At 37.6% G+C, this 21,006-nt stretch overlaps 1 protein-coding gene across 1 annotated transcript in view; it reads left to right on the top strand.

The window, feature by feature from the left end:
• Nucleotides 1–21,006, top strand: part of GMDS (GDP-mannose 4,6-dehydratase) — a 409,482-nt gene that overhangs the window by 136,810 nt on the left and 251,666 nt on the right. Inside the window, exons 5-6 of the mRNA XM_058027867.1 lie at nt 16,941–17,133; nt 18,039–18,143. Of these exons, the coding sequence (XP_057883850.1) occupies nt 16,941–17,133; nt 18,039–18,143 (298 nt within the window). The remainder of the gene's footprint in view (nt 1–16,940; nt 17,134–18,038; nt 18,144–21,006) is intronic.

Below are 21,006 nucleotides of genomic sequence, written 5' to 3'. Positions count from 1 at the left end.
TTATATTTGCTTAATTCTCAGGACTTGAATAAAGCAATAGGAAAGACTGTTTCTTGAGGCATGGGAGGGTAAAGTCATGTGGAGTTTGCCCATTTCATACCTATTAATAAAATCCTTACTATTGTCCTATTTCCACCCTCTCTGGGGTGCATGCTGCAATTCAAGGCATCTGATGGTTCTCCTTAGCCTAGTGTGGAGGAACTCCTTAACTGTTGTGCAATTCAGTGTGTGAATTTTTATGGTCAGGTTACACTCCAGCAAGTACTCCTGCTCATGTAATTGTATGCATTTTTCATATCCCATTTATGTATAGGAGTCTTACTCTCACCACTGAGTTTCTGAAACGTGGCTGGCAGTATCCTGTCAATGCATAGTGCTGGTTGTGTGCCCAACCAGCTTTTGAGTGTCAAGTTCTGCCAAAATGTGATCTAATGACTTCAGGCTTTGGATCCAGATTGACTAATTTCTCTAATTTGAGGGAGGATTATGGGTTTGGGAGGGTAGATTACCGCAGCAATTTAAAAATATGCAACAATACCAATTGTATGTCCTTAAGCTTTTATGATCATATGTGACGATATGACAGTATATGCCACATTTTTGGTGATGGTGTTCTCCTTAGAAAGGTGAATTCTCAAGAAGTTGGACCCTGACCCAACTATCAGCTCCCCCAGGATGAAACCTTGTGTCCATGGGGAACTTCTCAACTTTGCTCCACCTGCAGGCACTTGAGGTTTAAAATTAGCTCTGGTTAAGATGAGGTTATTTATATTTACATCATTCATTTGTTTTTCAGTAAAAGCCTGCAGGTAAAGATACATAAAGTATAAGACAGATAATAAATTTTAAAGAAATTCGAGCTTGTTGAGCTATTGTTTCATATGCATATTGCATATGAATACAGACTTTTAAAGAGGAGTTGCAGTCTGGACAACATGCTGACAGATTTGGAGCTGTTTATCAAAGATAATATCTGCAGTCTTCTGTTCCAAACCCAGAAATGCTACCTGAGATTGCAAAGAAAGGGAGATAAAAGACATTTTCATACATCATAGCTGGAATTTTGTAATAAATTCAGATTGAGCCTTTTTTCGGACTATACTGGAATATGGTAAGTTATTCCAAACCCTCATTTTAAATGTATGAATTGGTGTTACTCTTGGGGATGTGCAGGGCTGGGAGTTGGACTCGACAATCCTTGTGGATCCCTTCCAACTCAGCTTGTTCCGTGATCCTGTGGGTATTTTGATACAATTTTGAAGAAAAAAATCAAATAATAAAATTTGAATTCCTGTATTTAACAGGTTTCTATAAACTTCAAGACTGAGGCAGTAAAGTGAGAAGGGAAAAAGAAAAACCTGGTGAGCAGTCAATCAGTTTCTCTGTATGTGGCCTCAGTCTTTACTGAGAAAACAGTACCTCAGGCTTGCCAGCTGTGAAATTTTTAGTTCATCTTTACCACAGAGCACATCACATACTTTCCTCATTAAGACAGCGCTGTGAATGGATGATGGATGAACTGTAGACTCATTGTGTTAGAAATACCTATTTCGTTTTAAAAGCTCAGCCCCTCCTTGTCAAGGCAGTCATTCCCTCTTGTAACAATAGAAGAAACATCATGAAGTCATAGTTCAGCTACAGTGAAAGACTTCATTCTAAGATTTGATGAATAGCTAAGGGAAATGTGAGAAAAATAATGTGACAGCTAAAAATTTTTTGTTATCCCTTCCTTTGTTGTCTTGAACTGTAAAATTGTCTATATTTTTAAGGTTAGGTGAGATTTCCCAATGTAGGCAGAATAATTTTAAGCTGAGGGAGGTTTTGAGGATGAATTTGCAGATTTTAAAGAGACAAAGAATCTGAGCTAAACCTTATACTGTTAAGGATGTGCATTTTAGAGCAACTGTCGCATCAAATCTACTTCTTAGACAGCTTCAGTTTTATGATTTCTAGGAAAGAAAATAAAAAAAAATTGAAACAGAATTCTGAGATGCAGTATATATTTACTATACTGCATGCTGAAATGTTTTTACATACAATTTTAAGAGCATGCTTATTTTCCAGATACTGAATTTCATACAAATACATTAATTAGATGGAGTTTGAATTTCGAATTTTTGTGGGAAGCTATAATTTCAAAAGTGGTGGTGGTTGTTAAATGTCAATGGGAACTAAAGTCTTGGGGCAGAGTTGGGGTAATGCAAGACTCCTAGGATCAGACTGCTGTAATTTTGGCATGGTATCTAATTTGATCTCATACCTGTCTATGGTAATTTCCTGTGATGATACATTGCACAGTATTTGCTCTTGTTGTGCAGAGAGCCAGTAGTATCAGTTCAGTAAAGGGAATGGAATATCTGTGTGTTCTCCCACCTCAGGAAGAAAATTCATTGTTTACTTTCTCTTTCTGCAGAATAAAAGTGCCCTGTAAATATATTACTAGGCTGACACATCACTACGCTTTACAAGCATAGTAGCTTAGTTTTCTTCATAAATTTGGCAATCTTTTAGCATAAAAAAAAATAAAAATGCCTCCTCATTTCCAGACAGCAAAGATGTAAGTAGATACCAGTTAGTTTGAGTTAGGTACATATTGGCCAAGTCTGTTTACCTGAATCTGAGGATTGTCTGTGTGGCCAGTACAGCTGAGAAATCTAGGTTGGTTTGGTTCTCACTTTTTTCCTCAATAAAACACTCTCTAACATTATCCCCTTAATTTTTTAGGAAGAGTTCACACTTTTACAAGGTAATTTGGAGAGTATGACTTCAGTGCTCTCTAATGGTGTCTTCTAGCACCAGAAAAAGAATTTTGTAGGTGAGTGCAGGTGGGATTGTCAAGCTGTGTTGCTGGTTTAGGGATAGCACAGTCTATTTGAATTTTCTGAGAATTAGTCTTTGCAGAATGAGGTTTAATCACATTTTGTTTGTTGTGTTTATTAATCCCATTACTGTGTTTTTTAATCCCATTACTGTATTGTGTTGATTAATCCCATTAACTGCAAGCTATTAACAAGTTTGGTTTATGCATATATGTGGATTTTTTTAATGTGTATTTGCCTTATTGGCTTTTCTTTACCTGTTTTTTCCATTTTCATAATGGCATGAGATGTGGTGTCTCTTTACTCATGCTAATAGCAAAATAAATAGCAAAATATAAAGTTAAATAGCAAAAATAAAAAATCTTAACAATTTGATTTTAAAGTGTTCACGAATGTAAACTATCAATCTTTCATTTTTCATACTCAGAAATGCAGTGTGAAAAATGAAAGATTGCACCTCTTTCCCTTTCCTTTTCCTCCCACCCAACAGAGGAGCAAAGGAGACAGTTCTTGCAGGTGTGGTTATCATGAGTTAATTGCAGCCCTGAGGGGTTTGAGACACTTGGGTGCATTTCATACCTTTTAGCTGTCCAAGGATGAGATTTTCACACGAAGGCTCCACCCCACAGTATTTTACTTTTTATTACATAAATCAGTCTGTGTGCCTAGGGATCATTTATCATTTCCCTAATATTCACCAGGGTACAAACAGTACTGTTCCAGTTCCATTTAACCTCCTTATTTCTCCCTCCTACTTATGCTCAAAAAAAAAAAAAAAAAAAGTTGGCAAGATGCTAAAATTGTATAATGGTGGTTCTGTATTTAATGCAGAAATCATACATTATCATAAGAAACTTTCACCCTTGAGTACTCTTTGTACTTCTGAGAACATGATATATGGCTGACTAGTGCACTTAGCAACGATGACTTCATTTAAATCTTAGCGTTTCTGAGAAAAGGATTACTGCCTAGAACCTAACTGGTATGAAAAATACATACTTTCAGATGCAACTGCAGTAAATATCAGCTTAAATTTGCGTGTGGAGAGAGTACTCTTGCAACATGAGAGGTGTTAAAATCTATAGGAGTGGAAAGTGAAACACTTGCTGAGGTTTTGCTTTCATGCCAAAACTTTTTAATTTTTTACCAATTATAGAATTTTTCATCACCATTCACTACTTAAATTTTTCAGCCTTCCCAGCCCAACTTCCTTGGTATACTAATGACACAGGATCAAAAATTAACTAATGTGTCCAAACTCCCATATGACACTTTAGAAGTTTCCTCTGTTTCTCTGGGAAACAGGCAGCACCAGTTTGTTTCTCCCCGTGTTTTCTGGTTCCTTGACAGAACTTTTTGCATCCCAGATGAGGATGCTCAAGGCCCCAGAGCAGCTTGGGGTCAGCACAGTGGAAATTAGCTAAAACTCCTACTGCAGCCACGAGACGTAGCGTTCTTAGCTGATGTCAGGGTTGTGTGCAATCATGGATCTTAACTTGTGGTGTTTTTCATCCAGCCGTACTTCGCAGCTATTCAGCACGTTTCCCTCATGGATAATCACTGCCTGTGCAGCAGGGCTCTCTCAAGTGCTCTGTAGAGGCTCTAAAGTCTTCCCCTTTTTGTATGTGCATTTAGTGGGCAAGTTAGTATCATGACATCTTCTTTGGCTTAATACTGTGTGATAAAACTTACAGACTGAACTTGATTTTTTTCTTGCCTGACGGACAAGCTCTGGAAACACAACTTTTTTTGTTTCAATTAAATACTTGTGAATACTGGCTGGCTTGGAAGGACATGGAAATTGAGTATGCTGTTTTATAGAGGCTTGCAGGCATGTAGAGAAAATGTGTTTGGAAGGGAAGACAGGTTGAAAAAAATCCTGAGATAGATTTACATGACTCCTTCCACATTTATCTTTTCTTGAGATAAATGCACCCTGTTGGCATGTGCTTGTGATCCTGCCATTTCTTGACTGAGATATTCATGAGTCATTCAAAAAAGAAAAAGCCTGATTGAAAAGTGCTAATTGAAATAAGGTATTTGCATACAATAGGGACGTGGCATCTGCCTGAGCCATACATTTTTTTAAAACTAAAGTGCAATCGTTCACAATTTTACAGACTTCACCTTATTTGTCAAATTTGATGTTTCCACTGATCCTGTCCAATGACTTGTTCAGTACATTTTGGCAAGTTGATCTTGTCTTCCACAGTGGTTTTCCAAGATGCCTCATCATGAGGCTGCCAAGTTCACTTTGAAAGCTGACAAAGCTTTTTACACATTAGTCAAGTCTTACTCAAAGCTGCTCTGAGAGGATCTTTTCTGGCACCTCAAGTGCCACCCCACGGTATAGATGAAGAGAAGCACTCTATTGTAGAGGTCAGTATGGTATTTTGTCCCTCCTAGTGCTGCTAGAGACCAAAACTGCAATGTTGCTTTAGAGCACAGTCAGGGGCAGTAAAGAAATACAGTGTTTGTTCTTAGGGGCGAGAGGGAAAACTCACAACTTGTTGAGTTTTTGTGATTAGTTGACTACCATATTCCTTTTTCACGAATGGTTTATTTTACCTTAATGTTCAAGTGAAGAGCAGCTGTTATTCCTAGTCCTTTTCTCTGTGTCAGAATCCAAGAGATAGGTGAAAAACAGGGCTGAGGTTAGGGTTGTGGGTTACAGTATACAAATCAGTTGCAATGTTCAGCTTTGATTTATGATCACCATGGCTCATGAGTGCCAAAGCTGCCTTTTAAAATTTATGCCTATACATTGTTTCCCAAGAGTTGTAGTGAAGAGGCTTTAGTAGTCCATAATAAATGGAAGAATAAAGTAGGGCAAAGGGAATACTAGCAGAAAAAATAGCAGGCTGATTTATTTTCTGAGAGTATCATCCTGCTTGTTCAATAAAGTTTAGCCAGAAGGGTCTCATCCCTTTAAGCTCTCTGCCCCTTGGCCTTTTCCCTCTTACCTCCACATACCTGTTGAGACACATGTTTTTCTCAGGTTTCATCCCATAGGGTTCTTCCTAGCCAGCCACCCACATCCTTTTAAGACAGATCAGTTGATTAAGTAGAACATTTTATGTGGGGGTTCGCCTTGGAGTTCAGAGTGCTCACTGTCACACAGAAAACAGCAGTGTTCTCCTTGAAAGGATGAAACTGGAGAAGATATAGGGCTCGTGGTTTTCAAAGTACTGTAACCACATTAAAATCTGACCACTAAAAATAGGAATAATAAAGGGTATTCCACTCCAGTAGCTTCCTAGACAGGATGAAGAACTATCACAGTCCACTTTTGAGGTATGTAATTACATACTGAGTTTACTCAAAGCAGTTTCTACAGGTTTATTACATCACTCACAACAAAGCCATCATCACCTACTGTATTTGTGGATGCTATTAATACCCATATTTTAAAATTAATCATATGTAGTGCCTGTACATGCACTACAGGCATTAGAGCACTAGTGCTTCTCTGCTAGGGTTCACCCACTTTAGCATTTCAAGGGGTGTGGGTGATTTTGTTTGGTTTGTTGGTTGCAATTTTAATAAATTTGAAGGATTCAGTGGTTTTGTTTCAGGGCTGGTATAAACCTCAGACTCTTTTATTTGGTTAAAGAATGTTTTAAAGTATCTTTAAGTAGTTGTTCCCAAGAAGAAGTAAAAGGAAAAGAACGCTGCTGGGTTTTGGAATTGTTGTCCTTTCTTTGAGTTAGATTTCAGAGTGAAATTTCACAGAAGATGACCTTATGCATTGGAAGAAAAGGCAATTATTTGCCCTGCTTAAAAAAAGAAAATTGAAAAAGCCAAACCCTGGTGACTTATTTCTTGACATGCTGTTGCATGTTTATTAACTTTCCCAGTCCAGTCATTCCTGATGAAGTACTGGAGCAGGGAAGGTGGCAACTATGGGAGCATGACTTTTGTCAGTACATACCTATCCATCCAAATTTGCACCATGCAATTAGCCATCCCAATTTAATTCTTAATGCACATGCAGTAAAATTGAAAAAAGAAAAGGCTTGGGCATTAATTGCATAGAAGTCTGAGGTATCCTGAAAAAATTCTAGCGAAAGAAAAGTTATGTTGTTTTTAATTGATTCATGGCAAACCAGAAAGTAGAACTAGGTCTGTGGAGATGGAACCCTAAGAAGCATTGTAGGTGATGGCAAATAAGGGGAGAATATGGACTTACTGAGGAAAGGGATTGGACAAGAATAGGACTGAAGTGATAGTGTTTATTTAGAAAATGTGCTTCGGTGCACTATTACTATTACTAATAGTGTAATAGAGCAAACTGAGTGCAATATGAGGCAGGCATCTTCAGAGACAGAGTACTTAGAACTCTTTTGCCACTCAGATGCAGGTGTTGGACTCTGAGCTCTGAACTCCCCTCCCTGGGTACTTCAAGGCAGAGGTTGTTCCCTAGATGGAATCACTGTGTTGTTAAGGCTGGTAAAAGATATCTAAGACTGAGTTGAAGCACTAATCTAACACTGCCATCTTCACCGCTAAAATGTGTCCCCAGATGCCACATCCATACATTATTTGTGTGATTCCACCATTTCCCTGTTGTGCCCAAGACAAGAAGCCATCACTTTTTCCTGTGTGTCTGTGTATGCTCACACTTATTCATTCCCTCAAAAACTCATGCTCTCATTTGTCTCCCCGAAGTCCTGTTCTGAAAGCTCCTCCTCAAGTGAAGCACCATGAGCTGTGGTCAGAGCTGAGGTCCCTCTCTGCCCTCAGGCTGGGATTGTGATGGTTGTTGAGTAGCTGACAATAGGAGACAGCAAAAATAAGTTGCTTTATCTTGTATGGTTTAAGAGTGCTTCCAGACAGCATTACCTCAGCTCCACAGTGAAATGGGAACTTGTTTTCTGGCACTGACTTGGTGGCTGTGTCTTGGCCCCTGTCTGGGCCCATATTCATGGGCAGTCTCTCTGATTTTGTTTATGGTCTCATAAATGAGTAATACATGTATACTGATGTAATTAATTTTTTTTTCTTAGAGTGTCTCTGTGAAACAGGGAAGCTCCTTCACCCCCTTAGTTAGCTGTTAGGAAGAAGGTAGCAATTCTTGTTCAGAGGAGGAGAAAATTTAACAAAATTAAAAATCACAGATATTTCCATAGAGTAAAAGCTAAAAGCTTTTATTAATCATTGTAGAAAGTGTTTTGTTTTTTTTAATGAAGTATATGTCATATCTCTACAGTTGCTTCATTCAAAGTGTACACAGCTTGGTCAGAATGAATTTTAGGACTTTACAGCAGTCAGTGGTTTTTTCTCATCTTTTTATCATGAGCTGTGCTGCATCAGTTACTAGTTGGATATAGGACAGAAAGCCATCCCAAAATAATGAAAAGTATAACTTGGAGAACTGGGCAGATAATGAATAAGGTAGCTAATGGGTGGACAGGAGGGAAAATTAGCAAAAAATTTTTTTTCTTAAAGAAAAACATTATTAGTTTTTAGCAAGTTTTCTCAAGTTTTTCAAAATCATTTTAAGAGATTCTACAAAGGATATGCATAGCTTCAGTACATTTTTTTCCAGATCAAATGCCCTTAAGGTAAGAAGACCCTACTCCATAATAAAATATGCCAACAACATTTATGACATATTTTATTTTGTCATGAAGGGAGACATATTTTTGATACATTGGTGGTATCTGAGAAGCTGAATTTTGAGCTCCTTTTAAGCTTTCTTTAACAGTGGCATTTGAAATAAAGACTAGCACTCTGGGAAGTAATCTTCAGTGATAATAATTGCTGATAACATTGCTTTTCTCTGGTTGAAAAGGCAGAACTTCTGACCAGCCCCATAAACTTAGGGATGTTTTACCTTATGCATTTGCAGGAGGTACAAGAGAGTCAGGCGAGGTCATCATTTGCAAAGTTTTGCGTTAATTCTGGCTCCTAGACAATACAGAGTTCTGTCAGTATTTGGGAGGGCCCATTGTGTTAAACTGTGTTCTGCAGTCTTGTGGGCCAGGAAGGCGAGGAGAGACTGTTGTTAACAAAGCTTTGCCATACTGGATTATTGCTTTATTCAATGTCTATCTAGCCATCCATTGAAAGTCTACCAAAATCATAAAGCAGATAGATGGTGAAGGTTTCATTGCTCTTTCTAGGGGTTGGGGTTTTTTATTTTTTTCTTTTTTTCTTGTGATGATGCTTTTATCACTACTGTGAAAAGCATCTTTCAATGTGTTCTGAAAGCATCAAGGAAGTGTGAATGAAAGTTTTTAAAATAGCTTCAGAAGTAAAAAAGCCTCCCAGAACTATAATATAGTTGTCATGTTATAGTTTTAAATAACCTGTATGTTTTAAATTAATGTACTTATATGTGAAAGTGAGTAAGAATGGTGCTAGTTCTTTGGAAGTGACTGCATTCCCTGGATGGATGTTATTCATAGCTCTCTATTCCCCTGGTACATATAAAGCAAAACGAATTGGCTATCTTTTTACATCTCCCTTTGAATGTTCTCTAGTGACTGTGCAAGTTGCCCCTTTTTGTCTTTCTATTAAATAGCATTTAAAGCTTCTGGCACAGCTGGACTTCAGTATGTAAGAAAGCTTTTAGGGTATTACAGTGTCATTAGCTATTGAAGCTACAATATTTGAAACATCGAAACCCATCCTGACTTTGCTGCATGTGGCATGTGCTTAAAAGTTTGGGGGTGTATATTGCTGAAGCTATCCCTGAACAAAATCATGACAATGAATAAAGAATCAATGCTGCTTTTTTAAAAAGCTTCTTTTCTAATCTCTGTAATTTGAAACTGAAGACTTAGAACAGTGGGTCAGAGATTGTTCTGCAAGATAAATCCCTTGCATCACATAACCCTGACAACTCCCCAGTTCCATCAAATTAATAACAAATGGATGAGAAGATAAGCAAAACTAATGGGGAGGTTACATTTTTGTGACAAAGGTTTATGGCCATACTGAATCTCATGTACTGTGATATCCCTCCTCCTTTTCCTCCTCCGCTTTGGTATTTTTTTACTATCAGATCTGAGCATTCCTCTATCTGAAGCTCTTCTGTGGAGGAGATATGATGAATAGCAAGCTGAACTGCATGTCTCCAAAAAGTTGCTGTGAATAACTCTCTACTTTTCTAGTAGAAATCACTGTTTTTTTACAAGGCCAGGCCTCGTTCTTGCACACTGTACATCCATGTTCTGCTCCTTGGATGCTGCTGCATGTTTGAAGATTGAAACACACTGCTGTAATCCCATCTGCCTCTCTTCTTGAAGCTGTGCAAGAATGGAGTTTGGCAGCAGTGACTGAATGTCATCTGGACTGGATCTTTCCACAAAGCAGGGCCAGCTTACAGCAGGTGGCTCAAGGTGATGTCTGATTGAGTTTTGAGTATCTCCAAGGCTGGAGATGCTACAGATGGAGATGTCAAAGCCTCTCTGCACAACCTGTTGCAGTGTGAGACCAGCCATGTTGTGAACTCTTTTTTTTCCCTGATATCTAATTGTAATTTCACATGTTCCAACTTGTGCCCATTGTCTTTTGACCTGTCTCTGGACAGTTCCCTTTTAATCCAGTCTGTTAAATTCTCTTGATTCACTACAGCAGATAGGCAATGAGCAGAAGAGTAAACAATTTGCAAATTACTTCTGTTGGAGATCTGGTACAAACACACCTTTGAATCCAATGATCAAGACAACTGTACAAGTTGTAGGAGACTGTTTTGTTTTTTTTTTTTAATGGAGAAGGGGTATTCCAATTGAAGGGTTGTGGGCATCAAAATTTTGACAATAATAAGGAGCTGGTAGTTCTTCTATAGCTCTTAGCTGCTCAGACATAAGGCAGCAGGCTGCTTTAGAGGCACGTTCACCTTTAGAGGCAAAGGTGAACATGATGACCTTGCGAGTTCAATTTACAACTGCACCTGCAGTTTGCCAGGAAGGAATCACTTGCTAAGGAAACTGAATAATGAATTCAACTTTCAAACCCTACTGATAGGGGGCCAGATAAATATGAAACTTTACCTACTCGAGGAATATTTCTCCATGCTTATTCTCTTTGGGTTCATTTTTCATCTTTTCCACCTAACAAAGAAACAAGTAGCAGTTTTTGCTCCTAAGAAGGGAAAAAGGGACCTATATTAATAAAGCCAAGTTATTTCTCTTTAAAGATTATTTCAATATGTTTGCATCAAGAACTTGAAGTTAACCTGGTGGAGAGTTATAAGGAAGACTTACCCAAGTCGAGCCATGAGAAATTTCTGTATGAACATACACTGTGGAATATGTTAGGGGGCCTCTTGATCCTGATCACTGAGTATTTCAGCTGCACAAAGGAAGTTTTTACAGAACCTGAAGATCATCAAGGATCATTTAAATCCCCAAACAGTAAAAAGGTTATTTTTGTACTTTGGTCTGGGCCTTCATGGTTAGAGCTGAAGGTGAAATACTGGCTCACTGATGTCAAACCAAACTTTTACCACTTCAGGGAGTCTCTCCAGTCACACAGCCTGCATAGTGGGACAGAGCCACAGTGAAACTCCAACATAGGACCAAAATGGAAGCACTGTAGAGAAGTGGAAGAATGAGCACTGGTTTTATCAGCTGAACTGCTTATTCCTTTTCATCACAAATAACTTGAAAATCCACATTACCCAAGCTCTCTTGCTGCAGCAATATTGTGAATGTCTTAAGCTAACATAAATTTTAGGAAACAATGTTGACTTCTGCTTCCACTCATAAAATCTTTTCTTTGCTAGTTCTCCACTTGTAATCATGTTGTCCAAATACTCTAATTTTATACAGATCACTTTATTATTTTTTCTCTTGCTAATGAGAGAACAAGGAAATAAATGGGAAAGAAGATAAATCTACAAAGGCCATGGCCATTTTATCCAGAATTTCAGTCACTACTTTTTTAAGTCTGTTTCTGTTTAGCTAAGAAATTGAATAGGGCTTTAAGATATCAGGAGTATTGCTTAGTAATAGGCAGTTCAGAGCTATTGAATTGATTATTTTTCTGTATAGCAAAATATGTAATTGTTTGAGGGATTTTGTATCTTTCAATTAATTTTTTTACTGGGTGAGAGGAGAAACATTCATTGAGTTAAGAGGCTGGGGGGAAGAGGAATTGTCACATTCTCTTAGAAGCTTACCTGAGATTTTCTTTCCCATCCCCTTCACAGAGCTCAGCTCCCCCAGATACTTTATATTTCCTAAAATCCCTAAGGTTTTTTTTCAGTGTGTTAGGACTTTACAGGAATTCTTGGCCCATAGTCTGTATTAGATTTAGCAACTGGAATCTTATGCTTTACATGCCTGTTCCTAGGGACTGAGCAGCTTGTTTACTGAGATGATGTAAGTGATCCCAGTGGTTTTTATTGGCAGTGGAAGGCACACTGAATATTCAAAGCAAACAGAATCAATTTTAAAGAATGCAAAAAAGTAACCACTGTGAAACTTGTGAGAGTTGAAACATTTCTGAGTAGTTTTCCTGCTTTGTGATTTGCTTTTCTGGCGTAAACCATTTTTAATGACCTGATACACATATCTTCTCCTTTGATAAACCTAAAGAATCTACCATAGTCTTTTTCAAAAAAGCAGTGGTACTTAAATTGATGTTATAGTTAGGTTAGCCACCTCTTCTTTTACAGTGAAAGAATAATAATTTACATTTATACTCTCCTGTTTCCTCCTGGGGCTTCGCATAAGCTTCCCTCTTATTACACCAACCTTCCAGAAATCCCATCTTCTGAAACTGAGAAGACTGTAAGAAAGAGTTGAAATTTCAAATAATTATTTCTATTCCTTCCATAGAGCATTGAAGCACATTCTGCTAGCATATGCTTTTTTTTTTAAATAGAAAACTAATAATTAATATGATCACAGCTTGTCTGTTGGATTCTTCCAAATTACAAAGCAGAGATGAAGAGTCTCACAAAGTCAAACTATGTGTGCTCTAAATTGATAACTTTCAGAGTATCACCATTGCTGACAACAACACATTGGTCAAAAGCAAATATTATTAAGTCTACAGTCTTGTATATGGTGCTTATAGACATGATAGGAATGTGGTCTTGTGGAGGGTAGGACCCATATGTTTTCATTTAGATACTTTTCAGTAAGCTTTTAAATCTTGTTGAAGACCTTGCTAAGCTTGATTTTGAATGATCAGTTGGGAAGCATTTTATTTAAAGTATTGCTCTATTAAATTAATATCTCTTGTAGAGATTGAATCTGTTGATTATAAAGAGAAATAAATGGGAGAGGGGAACACGAGTTCAAATTCAAAAGGTAGAAACCAGTTCACAAAACTCATTCTGATTGTAGCCACATGAAGGAAGAGACATAATGTAGTACAGTGTATTCATATTGTGTCCTGTGCTTACAGAAGTGTTATAACTTATGAAACCTGCTAACATGCTGTTTCTTGTGAAAATTTTATCATCCTATGGTAAGACCTGCTGTGGAAATTTTTTCTTGTCTGTGTTTGAAATGTACTATATTAGGGATGAATGCAGCAAAGAAGATACTCAGTATGTAGAATTCCCATGTACGTAAGGAGTCCATTTGCTTTCTAGTATTCTTTGAGAAAATTCTGCAGGGTGTTCAGAACCTGAAAACCTGGGACTTGAAGTACTTCTGTCAAGTGTCTCCTTATTTTTCATTGTCCTCTTGTAATGACACACTTATCACTATCCACTGAACAGAATAAATAGATATATCTGAAAAATATGCTTTTATGGTATCTCCAGAGATCAACAATGACAGCTGCAAAAGCATGGTGTCCTCTTGGTACTTGGGAAGTACAAAGTGCCAAGGTCACTCAGACTCGTGTGTTTCAAGACAATTTCTGTTTGATTGTATTCCATGATTTCCCTTTGGCACAAAACCTGTCCAAAAAGGCCAAAGTATTGGATCCATTACTTCAATACCTGTTGAGAAGACTTTCACATTTAAATTTTCTGCCAGGTAAAGAATCTTCTTTTCCTTAGTCCAGTCATTACAAAAACTGCATGCTTCATTCAAAACAAGTTGTTGTTGCACTCTAACTCTCTTGTTGAGAGTAAGAGGTAGCTTTGGATTTTTGGGGGAAAGAATAGAGCATCTGTCTTATGTAGCTCAATTAAAAAATCAGTATGTGTAAATAGGTTCTCCAAAGTGTGATCAAGAGCATCTCTCTTATGTTTTCTGCTCTGGCTCACTGCTATCTTTATTGGTGTAGAGGAAGACAATCTTCCTAATTCAGACACTTAAGAAAGTTGTCATAAATTAGGCAGTTTGAAAACTCTCATCTGTAGGTATTAGCTCAGCTCTTTTTTCCCACTGGATAAATGTTTAATCTTTCAAAAAGTACGATTTCGTTTTAGCCTTTATACACCTACCTTTACAGTAATATCCATGAAGTTTTTACTCTTTCAGGTAGTCCCACAGAGATCAGAGAATGTTATTTTTAAGAGTAACATCTATGGAATCTGGGTCTATACTTGGTTTCTATAACTCAGGTTTTTTTTGTGTGCTATGCATGCATTTTGTTTTCTCTTGCATGTCCCTCCTAATGAAGCCCTTCTTTGGGGTTTTTTTTTTGTTTTGGTGGTTTGGTTTTTTTTCCTTTCTTCCTTTTTTGATATTTCTGCTAGTCTTGAACAAAATACAGTGTATAAGAAGAGGGGAATTATGTTGTAATTATATTCTATTCTTGCTGTACCCTAAATCAATTAATACTTAGTTGATTTAGTATATTTTAAGCCCTTTTACATTTTTAACTTTGAATTAGAATCAAAGTAAAATTTGGGTTGCTTTTATCTGTATTTGCAATATAGCTGTTCCTGCCTTCCACAGGGTCTCTTAACAGTCCAGGGTTCTTGGTGTTGCATGTTTTAGTGGATAAAACCATTTTTTAAATTTTTCTGAAAACTATTTTTGTCTAACCTGCACTCAAAAATGAAATGTATTTAGTGGTCTGAGTCCTGACCCTGGTCAACAGCAGTCTGCATTACAAAACAGACACAGAACTGGTGGTTTCTGCTTGGGGACACTTAGACCCAGTCAGAGTGGGGGCACAATTACCTCACACCCCAGGGAGTGTTTTCTGAAGGTGAGGACTGAGGTCATTCATCAGGCAATAGGGAAAACCATCTCTTGTGAAATTGGTCTCTACACCAGCCAGAGAGAGCATTTCCCAGGGCTGCTGCTGCTGTGGCCTCATTGCTCCCTTTGGTTTAAGAGTTTTATAATCTGGGATCTCCTAGAGTGCCTCAGTTTCATATGCCATTTGCTTTGCAGAATATGATGCAAAGGAGCAATGATTTGCATTTCAGGGTGATGTTTTTAGCAGGTTATTTATTGGAAAAAATGCCTTCGTATAGGTAAATTCCTGGATTCTGCAACAGTTATTATGTATTTTATGTTGGTTAGTACATTATTGACTGTACCATCTACTCATTAAGATGCTTTCCTAAGAGTTACTCTGACACTGAAGTTGAGAGACTTAAGTGGCTGTCATCTTTGTGCCAAATGGATTAAAACAAAAAATGCACAGCCCTTCTTGGAAGATCAGTGCTCAATTTCAGCAGGGTCATACCAGGTTAATAAGACAAAGTATCAGGTTGCCTTTTGTGATTTTTTTCTCTTTTGGTTAAAAAAAAAGGAAAATGAAGGTTTGGTTTTGTTCATATCTTTATCTGTTTCAGCTCAAAACTGTGTGTGAACCTTTTTATTTTGGAGCACAGTAACACAATTTAGATAATTTCATGCCTGTATTAAATTAACCATAAGTGAAAGTGCAAATTAATCAATCAATTTTTTTTCCATCTGCTGTGTAAATAAGCCTTAAACCTCCAGTGGTTACTGAACAGGGGAAGTGGCTAAACAGGAGGAATGAATAGAGGGATAGCAGTCTGAATCAGCCAGAGGGGACATAGGTAGAATAATTCTTTAGGTCAGGGCCATGAAGGAGACTGCCCTAAAAACCCATTCACCTTTACTTTTTATAACATTGGCAGTATAAATAGGGAACTTTTTTCCAAAAACTGGCATAAGCAAAATCCCTGAGTACGGGAGAGGATGTAGGAGGAAGGAGGAACGTGCTGCTGGGATGGGCACTGGTGGGAAAAAATTCTTCAGAGTCCAGGGTCCAGGAACTTTGTTGGAACCTCCAAAAAACCAGCCTGTACCTCCAAAAAAAAAAAAAAAAAAAACAGAGTGAGCTCCCTTCTGAGCATGTTTCTTCCTGTCTTCAGATTGGGGTGGTCACAACACCCCTCTTACCTTCAGCTTACTTTTTCCAGGTGTTTTTTTTTTTCTTGTTCTGTAAGTGCAAAGAAAATAATTAATGTGTTTTTAAAACAGTCTGGAAGCTTAGACTCGAGCACTGATTGTGGCATAAGCCACAAGACAAACTGATTGTAAAGGCAACTATAAATACTGGAGTGGGGAGAGAAAAAGGAATCTTGGCCCACCAGTGGGCATGACTTTATTGTCATACTTTGAAGAATATGTCAGCTGGAGATGTCAGGGTATTTTTCATACTTCCAACCCTTTGCAGTCACATTTTATGATCTCTCTAAGCTCTGTGCAAAAGCCACAGCTCTGGTACACCTTGGTCAGATAGTGCTGGGAGTCTCATTTGATAGCAGGTATTTCTACTCGTCTCTGAACTTTGATGTCTGCTTAAATTGCAAAACCTTGGATCTTGTTTAAAGTTTGGGGGGAGGAGGTGGGGTTTTTACATGTTGGTGCTGTCATGCTCTCTGTCCTATTACTTTTTTAAAATGTATTTTGGGCAATTATAACCAAATTCAAGTGTGTCAAAGATATCAAGCTCAAGTGACTGTTGTGGAAACTGGCAGCTGTAGAGATAAGAGAGTGCCTGATAAGGTTCCCACCATGGGGAGGCTACCCCTTACTTCACATGGGAAAATAGTCCCAGGGAACACCAGTCATTTGGTTTGGCTATTTATGGAACTACTTATTTATTCTTAGAAATCCTTTGAGGGTACTTTTGTAAACTGAGTATCTACTCTGTACAGAAATGTCTAGATGGTCTGTGGCAAGTGATGTATTGCTTTGGTTGGTTGTACAGGATTTTGGCATGTTCTGTTGCCCTAGTAAAATCAGTGGGTTTTTATTTCTTTCTCTCCCCAAGATTTCTTTTGACCTAGCCGAATATACAGCTGATGTTGATGGTGTTGGCACTTTACGGCTCCTAGATGCTATTAAGACCTGTGGCCTTATCAACTCTGTGAAGTTTTACCAAGCCTCCACCAGTGAACTTTTTGGAAAAGTGCAAGAAATCCCGCAAAAGGAGACCACCCCTTTTTACCCAAGATCGCCTTACGGTGAGGAGCGCTGATGGTGTGTGTGTGTAGTGTCTGTCTGTCTGTCTGTCTGTCTGTTCTCCCTGCTCATGTCTCAGTGCTGAAGTCATTTGGATGTGAGATTAGAATGATGATAGAGCTAAAGTGACTAGACATGTTGAGAGGCATACCTTTATGAATTACTATATAAAAAGTATTTGCTGCCATTGCCCGAGGGTTGGAAATTAGCATCTCACTTCACAAGGCCTTGTTCATTCAGCTCAGAGGTGAAGAGCTCTTGAGGAAAGGGGGGTAGGGTGACTCCTCCTTCATAAAGGGTTGTGAGGTACCACTGAAGTGATAAAGTTTCATTTCTTTTTTTTTTTTTTTTTTTTTTTGCCTAAACGAAAGATTCCCAAGAGCTCACATCTTCTTTGTGAACTCGTATGAAATTTGAAACACTTATTAAAGCAATGATCATGGAGGATTTTGGTGATAATGTTTCAAATCAATTTGAGTGTTAAGGCACCAGATTTTCGCTTTTATTCCTCCAAAGTAATTTTGGCTTTGTTTTGGTTATTTTTTAATTAACAGAGGTCACTACAGTGGCATATTTCACACGCTCTGATTGTGTTAATTATATTGTAAAAGAAAAAATGCTATGTCTGAGTGTGTATAAGAAGACAAGAAAGAAAGTGCCCTGATGTTTCCTGGCCAGTTCAGAGCCTGCTCAGAATATGAGTATTTTCCCATTCAGCTACTGTTTATTGGGCTGATTTATTTTTTTTAAATATAGAATTTGACACATATAGGGAACTAATAAAATGCTAAAGCACATTGCTGTTGAAATGTGGACTTCACCCTGCGTGTGACAGAGACTTGTGTGTGTGTCTGAGCTGTGTATAGCCAAGCATTTATACAATAACACTTCAAAATTATTTTTACAGGGGCAGCAAAACTGTATGCCTACTGGATTGTGGTGAACTTCAGAGAAGCCTACAATCTCTTTGCTGTGAATGGCATCCTCTTCAATCATGAGAGCCCCAGAAGAGGTTAGAAAAGCCGTGTGAAACTGTTTCCAACCTTGTGTATATCTGATTGGTAAAAAGGAACAATGCTTCCACAGGTTTCATTTAAACTTGCCAGAATTCTGTAGGGAAGGTGTCACGACTTGCAGCCTGCCCATGGCATTTGGTGCAGCCCTCCTGGCAGTCTCAGAGCCTCAGAGCTCAGGAACAGCAGCTTTCCCCTTCACGCATGGTATTCCATTTTGTAGCTCACTAACACCAAAGGGAAGTTTGGATATCTAATTTTGTGTCCCTGTTGATAATAAGTAAAGGCAAAAATGTTAATATGGCACATTAAAAAAGGCAGATTTTCTAAACATTTATTTGGGCAACTGCATAACAGATGCAGTTTCAGGTGTGACATACTCAAGATTTTAATTTGTGTATAAATGTCAAATTAAGAGGCAGAAAAAATAGATGCTCTAAGTTCATAAGACTAATTAGTACAACCTGGTATATTTTGAAAAAAATTTGAATTATGGCCCATACTGTTTTACAAGATGGCTTTTAACACATGGCTTTAAAATGCCTTTCAGTTTAATCCTTAATAGCAATGCAGCTTAAATTCCACTTAATCATCCCTTTTCCGCTTGCGGTGCTTTATGAACAATTAATGCTGGTATTTAGTTTGAGTAAGACTCCATGGTTGATTAGAGGTCTCTTTTACAATGACAGTTTTCCTCTGCCCTTTAAGTATTGTGACTGTTGAAAACACTCTAAAATTAAACTTTAAATTAACACAGAAAACTGGATTCTCAGTGCAGAAGCCTTTTATTGTGGTCTGTTTCTAAATGAAAAATAAATTCAAGTTTTACAGGAATGCTATTATATAAATTATAGCCTGGCACAAAATGGAAGATTTTTAATCATACTTATATGGTACTTATATAAAACAGACCATAATTTCAACTCTGCTTAAAAGAAAAAAAAAAGAAAAAGAGGAGAAAAAAGGAGTCCATGTCAATAGGATTTAAATACTCATTTCAGTCTTTGGGAGTCACAGCTGTGAAACAGTGGCTAGGCAGCATTTACAGTAGTTGGTGGTGGAAGCTGGTGTATCACTTCACTGGAGCAAATAAAGCACAAGTTCAAAATTAAAGGGGAATCATATTCACTAGATTATTTAATTTAGAAACCATAATACTTTGCTTTCTATTAAAGAGTTTACTGAGGTGTATTCATAGTGTGCTGTGAACTAATGCTCAGATTGCTCTGAGTTATCACTGTGTAATCAAAACATTCTGACCATTGTAAAAATGTGGGAATGTGCAATATAAAATATTAGCTTGGCATGATTTCTAATAACTCCAAGGAGCTACAAGATGAGATGAAAATTTTATGAACACGTACTGTTTCTGATGCTCTGGTATAGACTTGTGCCATTTTGAAGGAGGAGAACTTCAGTACTCATTGCTGTTTTGATCCCTCTGGTGTTTCTTCCTGCTTTAACACTACTGCAATAGGGTTTCCAATCTAAGGTCTCTTTTCAACACATTTGAGGTCCCCACGGAGCACTCAAGTCTGTGCTTTGAAGTCTCAGGCTGTACTTTTCATTGTGTTTGCTGGGTGAACTTTTGGACCCTTTATGCCATGAACAGGAATCTTGTCCTAGAAATGGTTTCAGTTGACTCTTTTTTGCCTTAGCAGGAATACTTGCCATGAAAGCAGCTGTAACCACAAACCAGTGTTATTTGAATAGTGTTTTTGTGGGAAAAGGTTTGGAAACTATACTATACAGATAAGAACACGATATAACAGTAGTTTTGAGATTGCTTCTTGTTAGCCACTCATCACTTTCTTAATATTTTTGAAGATTGCAAAGGCACTTCAGGAGGAAAAGAGGACTTAACTGGAATTTCTAACTCCTATGCAAAGCTGGTAATATCCATAGAAGTTTTAGGATGCTTTATAGTTTAGCCTTTTTTTTAATACTGATTTTAAAGACTGGGAATACCTAAATAAATCAATACATATTTTCTTCCAATGCTATATACCACTATTTCAGTTGGTTTAGGGTTACACTGAATGCATCAAATACAACATCCCATTGATGGTGGTATTATTTGCATCTTGTCCACACAAAATCTAATGCCCAGGAATCAGAGCAGAGCAGAAGGTTGCAGCAGCACCACTTGCTGAGGTACAGAAATGATCACTTTGGCAGACAGTGCATACCTGAATTTTAAACCATACTTTTGAAAATTTCTCTAAGTTTCTTACACAAAATGTATTTATGGGAAAAAAAATGTAAAGAGACAAACTCTGATATTCCTTACAGCCAGGGATCTGTGAAATATCCTACACTGCAAGGCAATGGTAAGGATGAACAGAATGCATTTTTCATGCCTTGGAGCCTGCATTGTGGGCAGTGATCAAATATAGAAGTATTTGAAATATGAGTACTCATGTTGAAAGATGGTGAATTGCAGTTTTCTGCCAAGCTGGTCACTGATGTTGAATTGAACAAACAATTGCAAAGAGTTTGCTTCATGATCTGTAAATAAGTGTTTAGGGTTGCTCAAAAAAACAAAACAAAGGTTTTAGCAAAAATGGGTTTAATATGAATTTATAAAAATGTGACTTAACAAAGTTTGATAGCCAGGTTCGCTCTATTACTTACTACATGGATGAAACATACAAATGAATACTGAGTTAGAATCAATTTGGAATGATTCCCAAAGAGACTAAAGGTGCTGAAGTGTAAGGGAGACCCATTGAGTCAAGTTTATAAACTCCTGATGCAGCTTAGTTGCAGCTGGTTCAGTCTTTCGTTTCAGATCTTTAAAATTATTTATGTCTAAAAAATAATTTTTTTTAATTCGTTAGTATTAATTTAGCATGCTATCAG

Source organism: Melospiza georgiana, chromosome 1 (assembly GCF_028018845.1).
Source record: "Melospiza georgiana isolate bMelGeo1 chromosome 1, bMelGeo1.pri, whole genome shotgun sequence".
NCBI lineage: Eukaryota > Metazoa > Chordata > Aves > Passeriformes > Passerellidae > Melospiza > Melospiza georgiana.
Note: the sequence above shows the minus strand (reverse complement) of the source record. Positions and strands in the feature narration are given on the sequence as shown.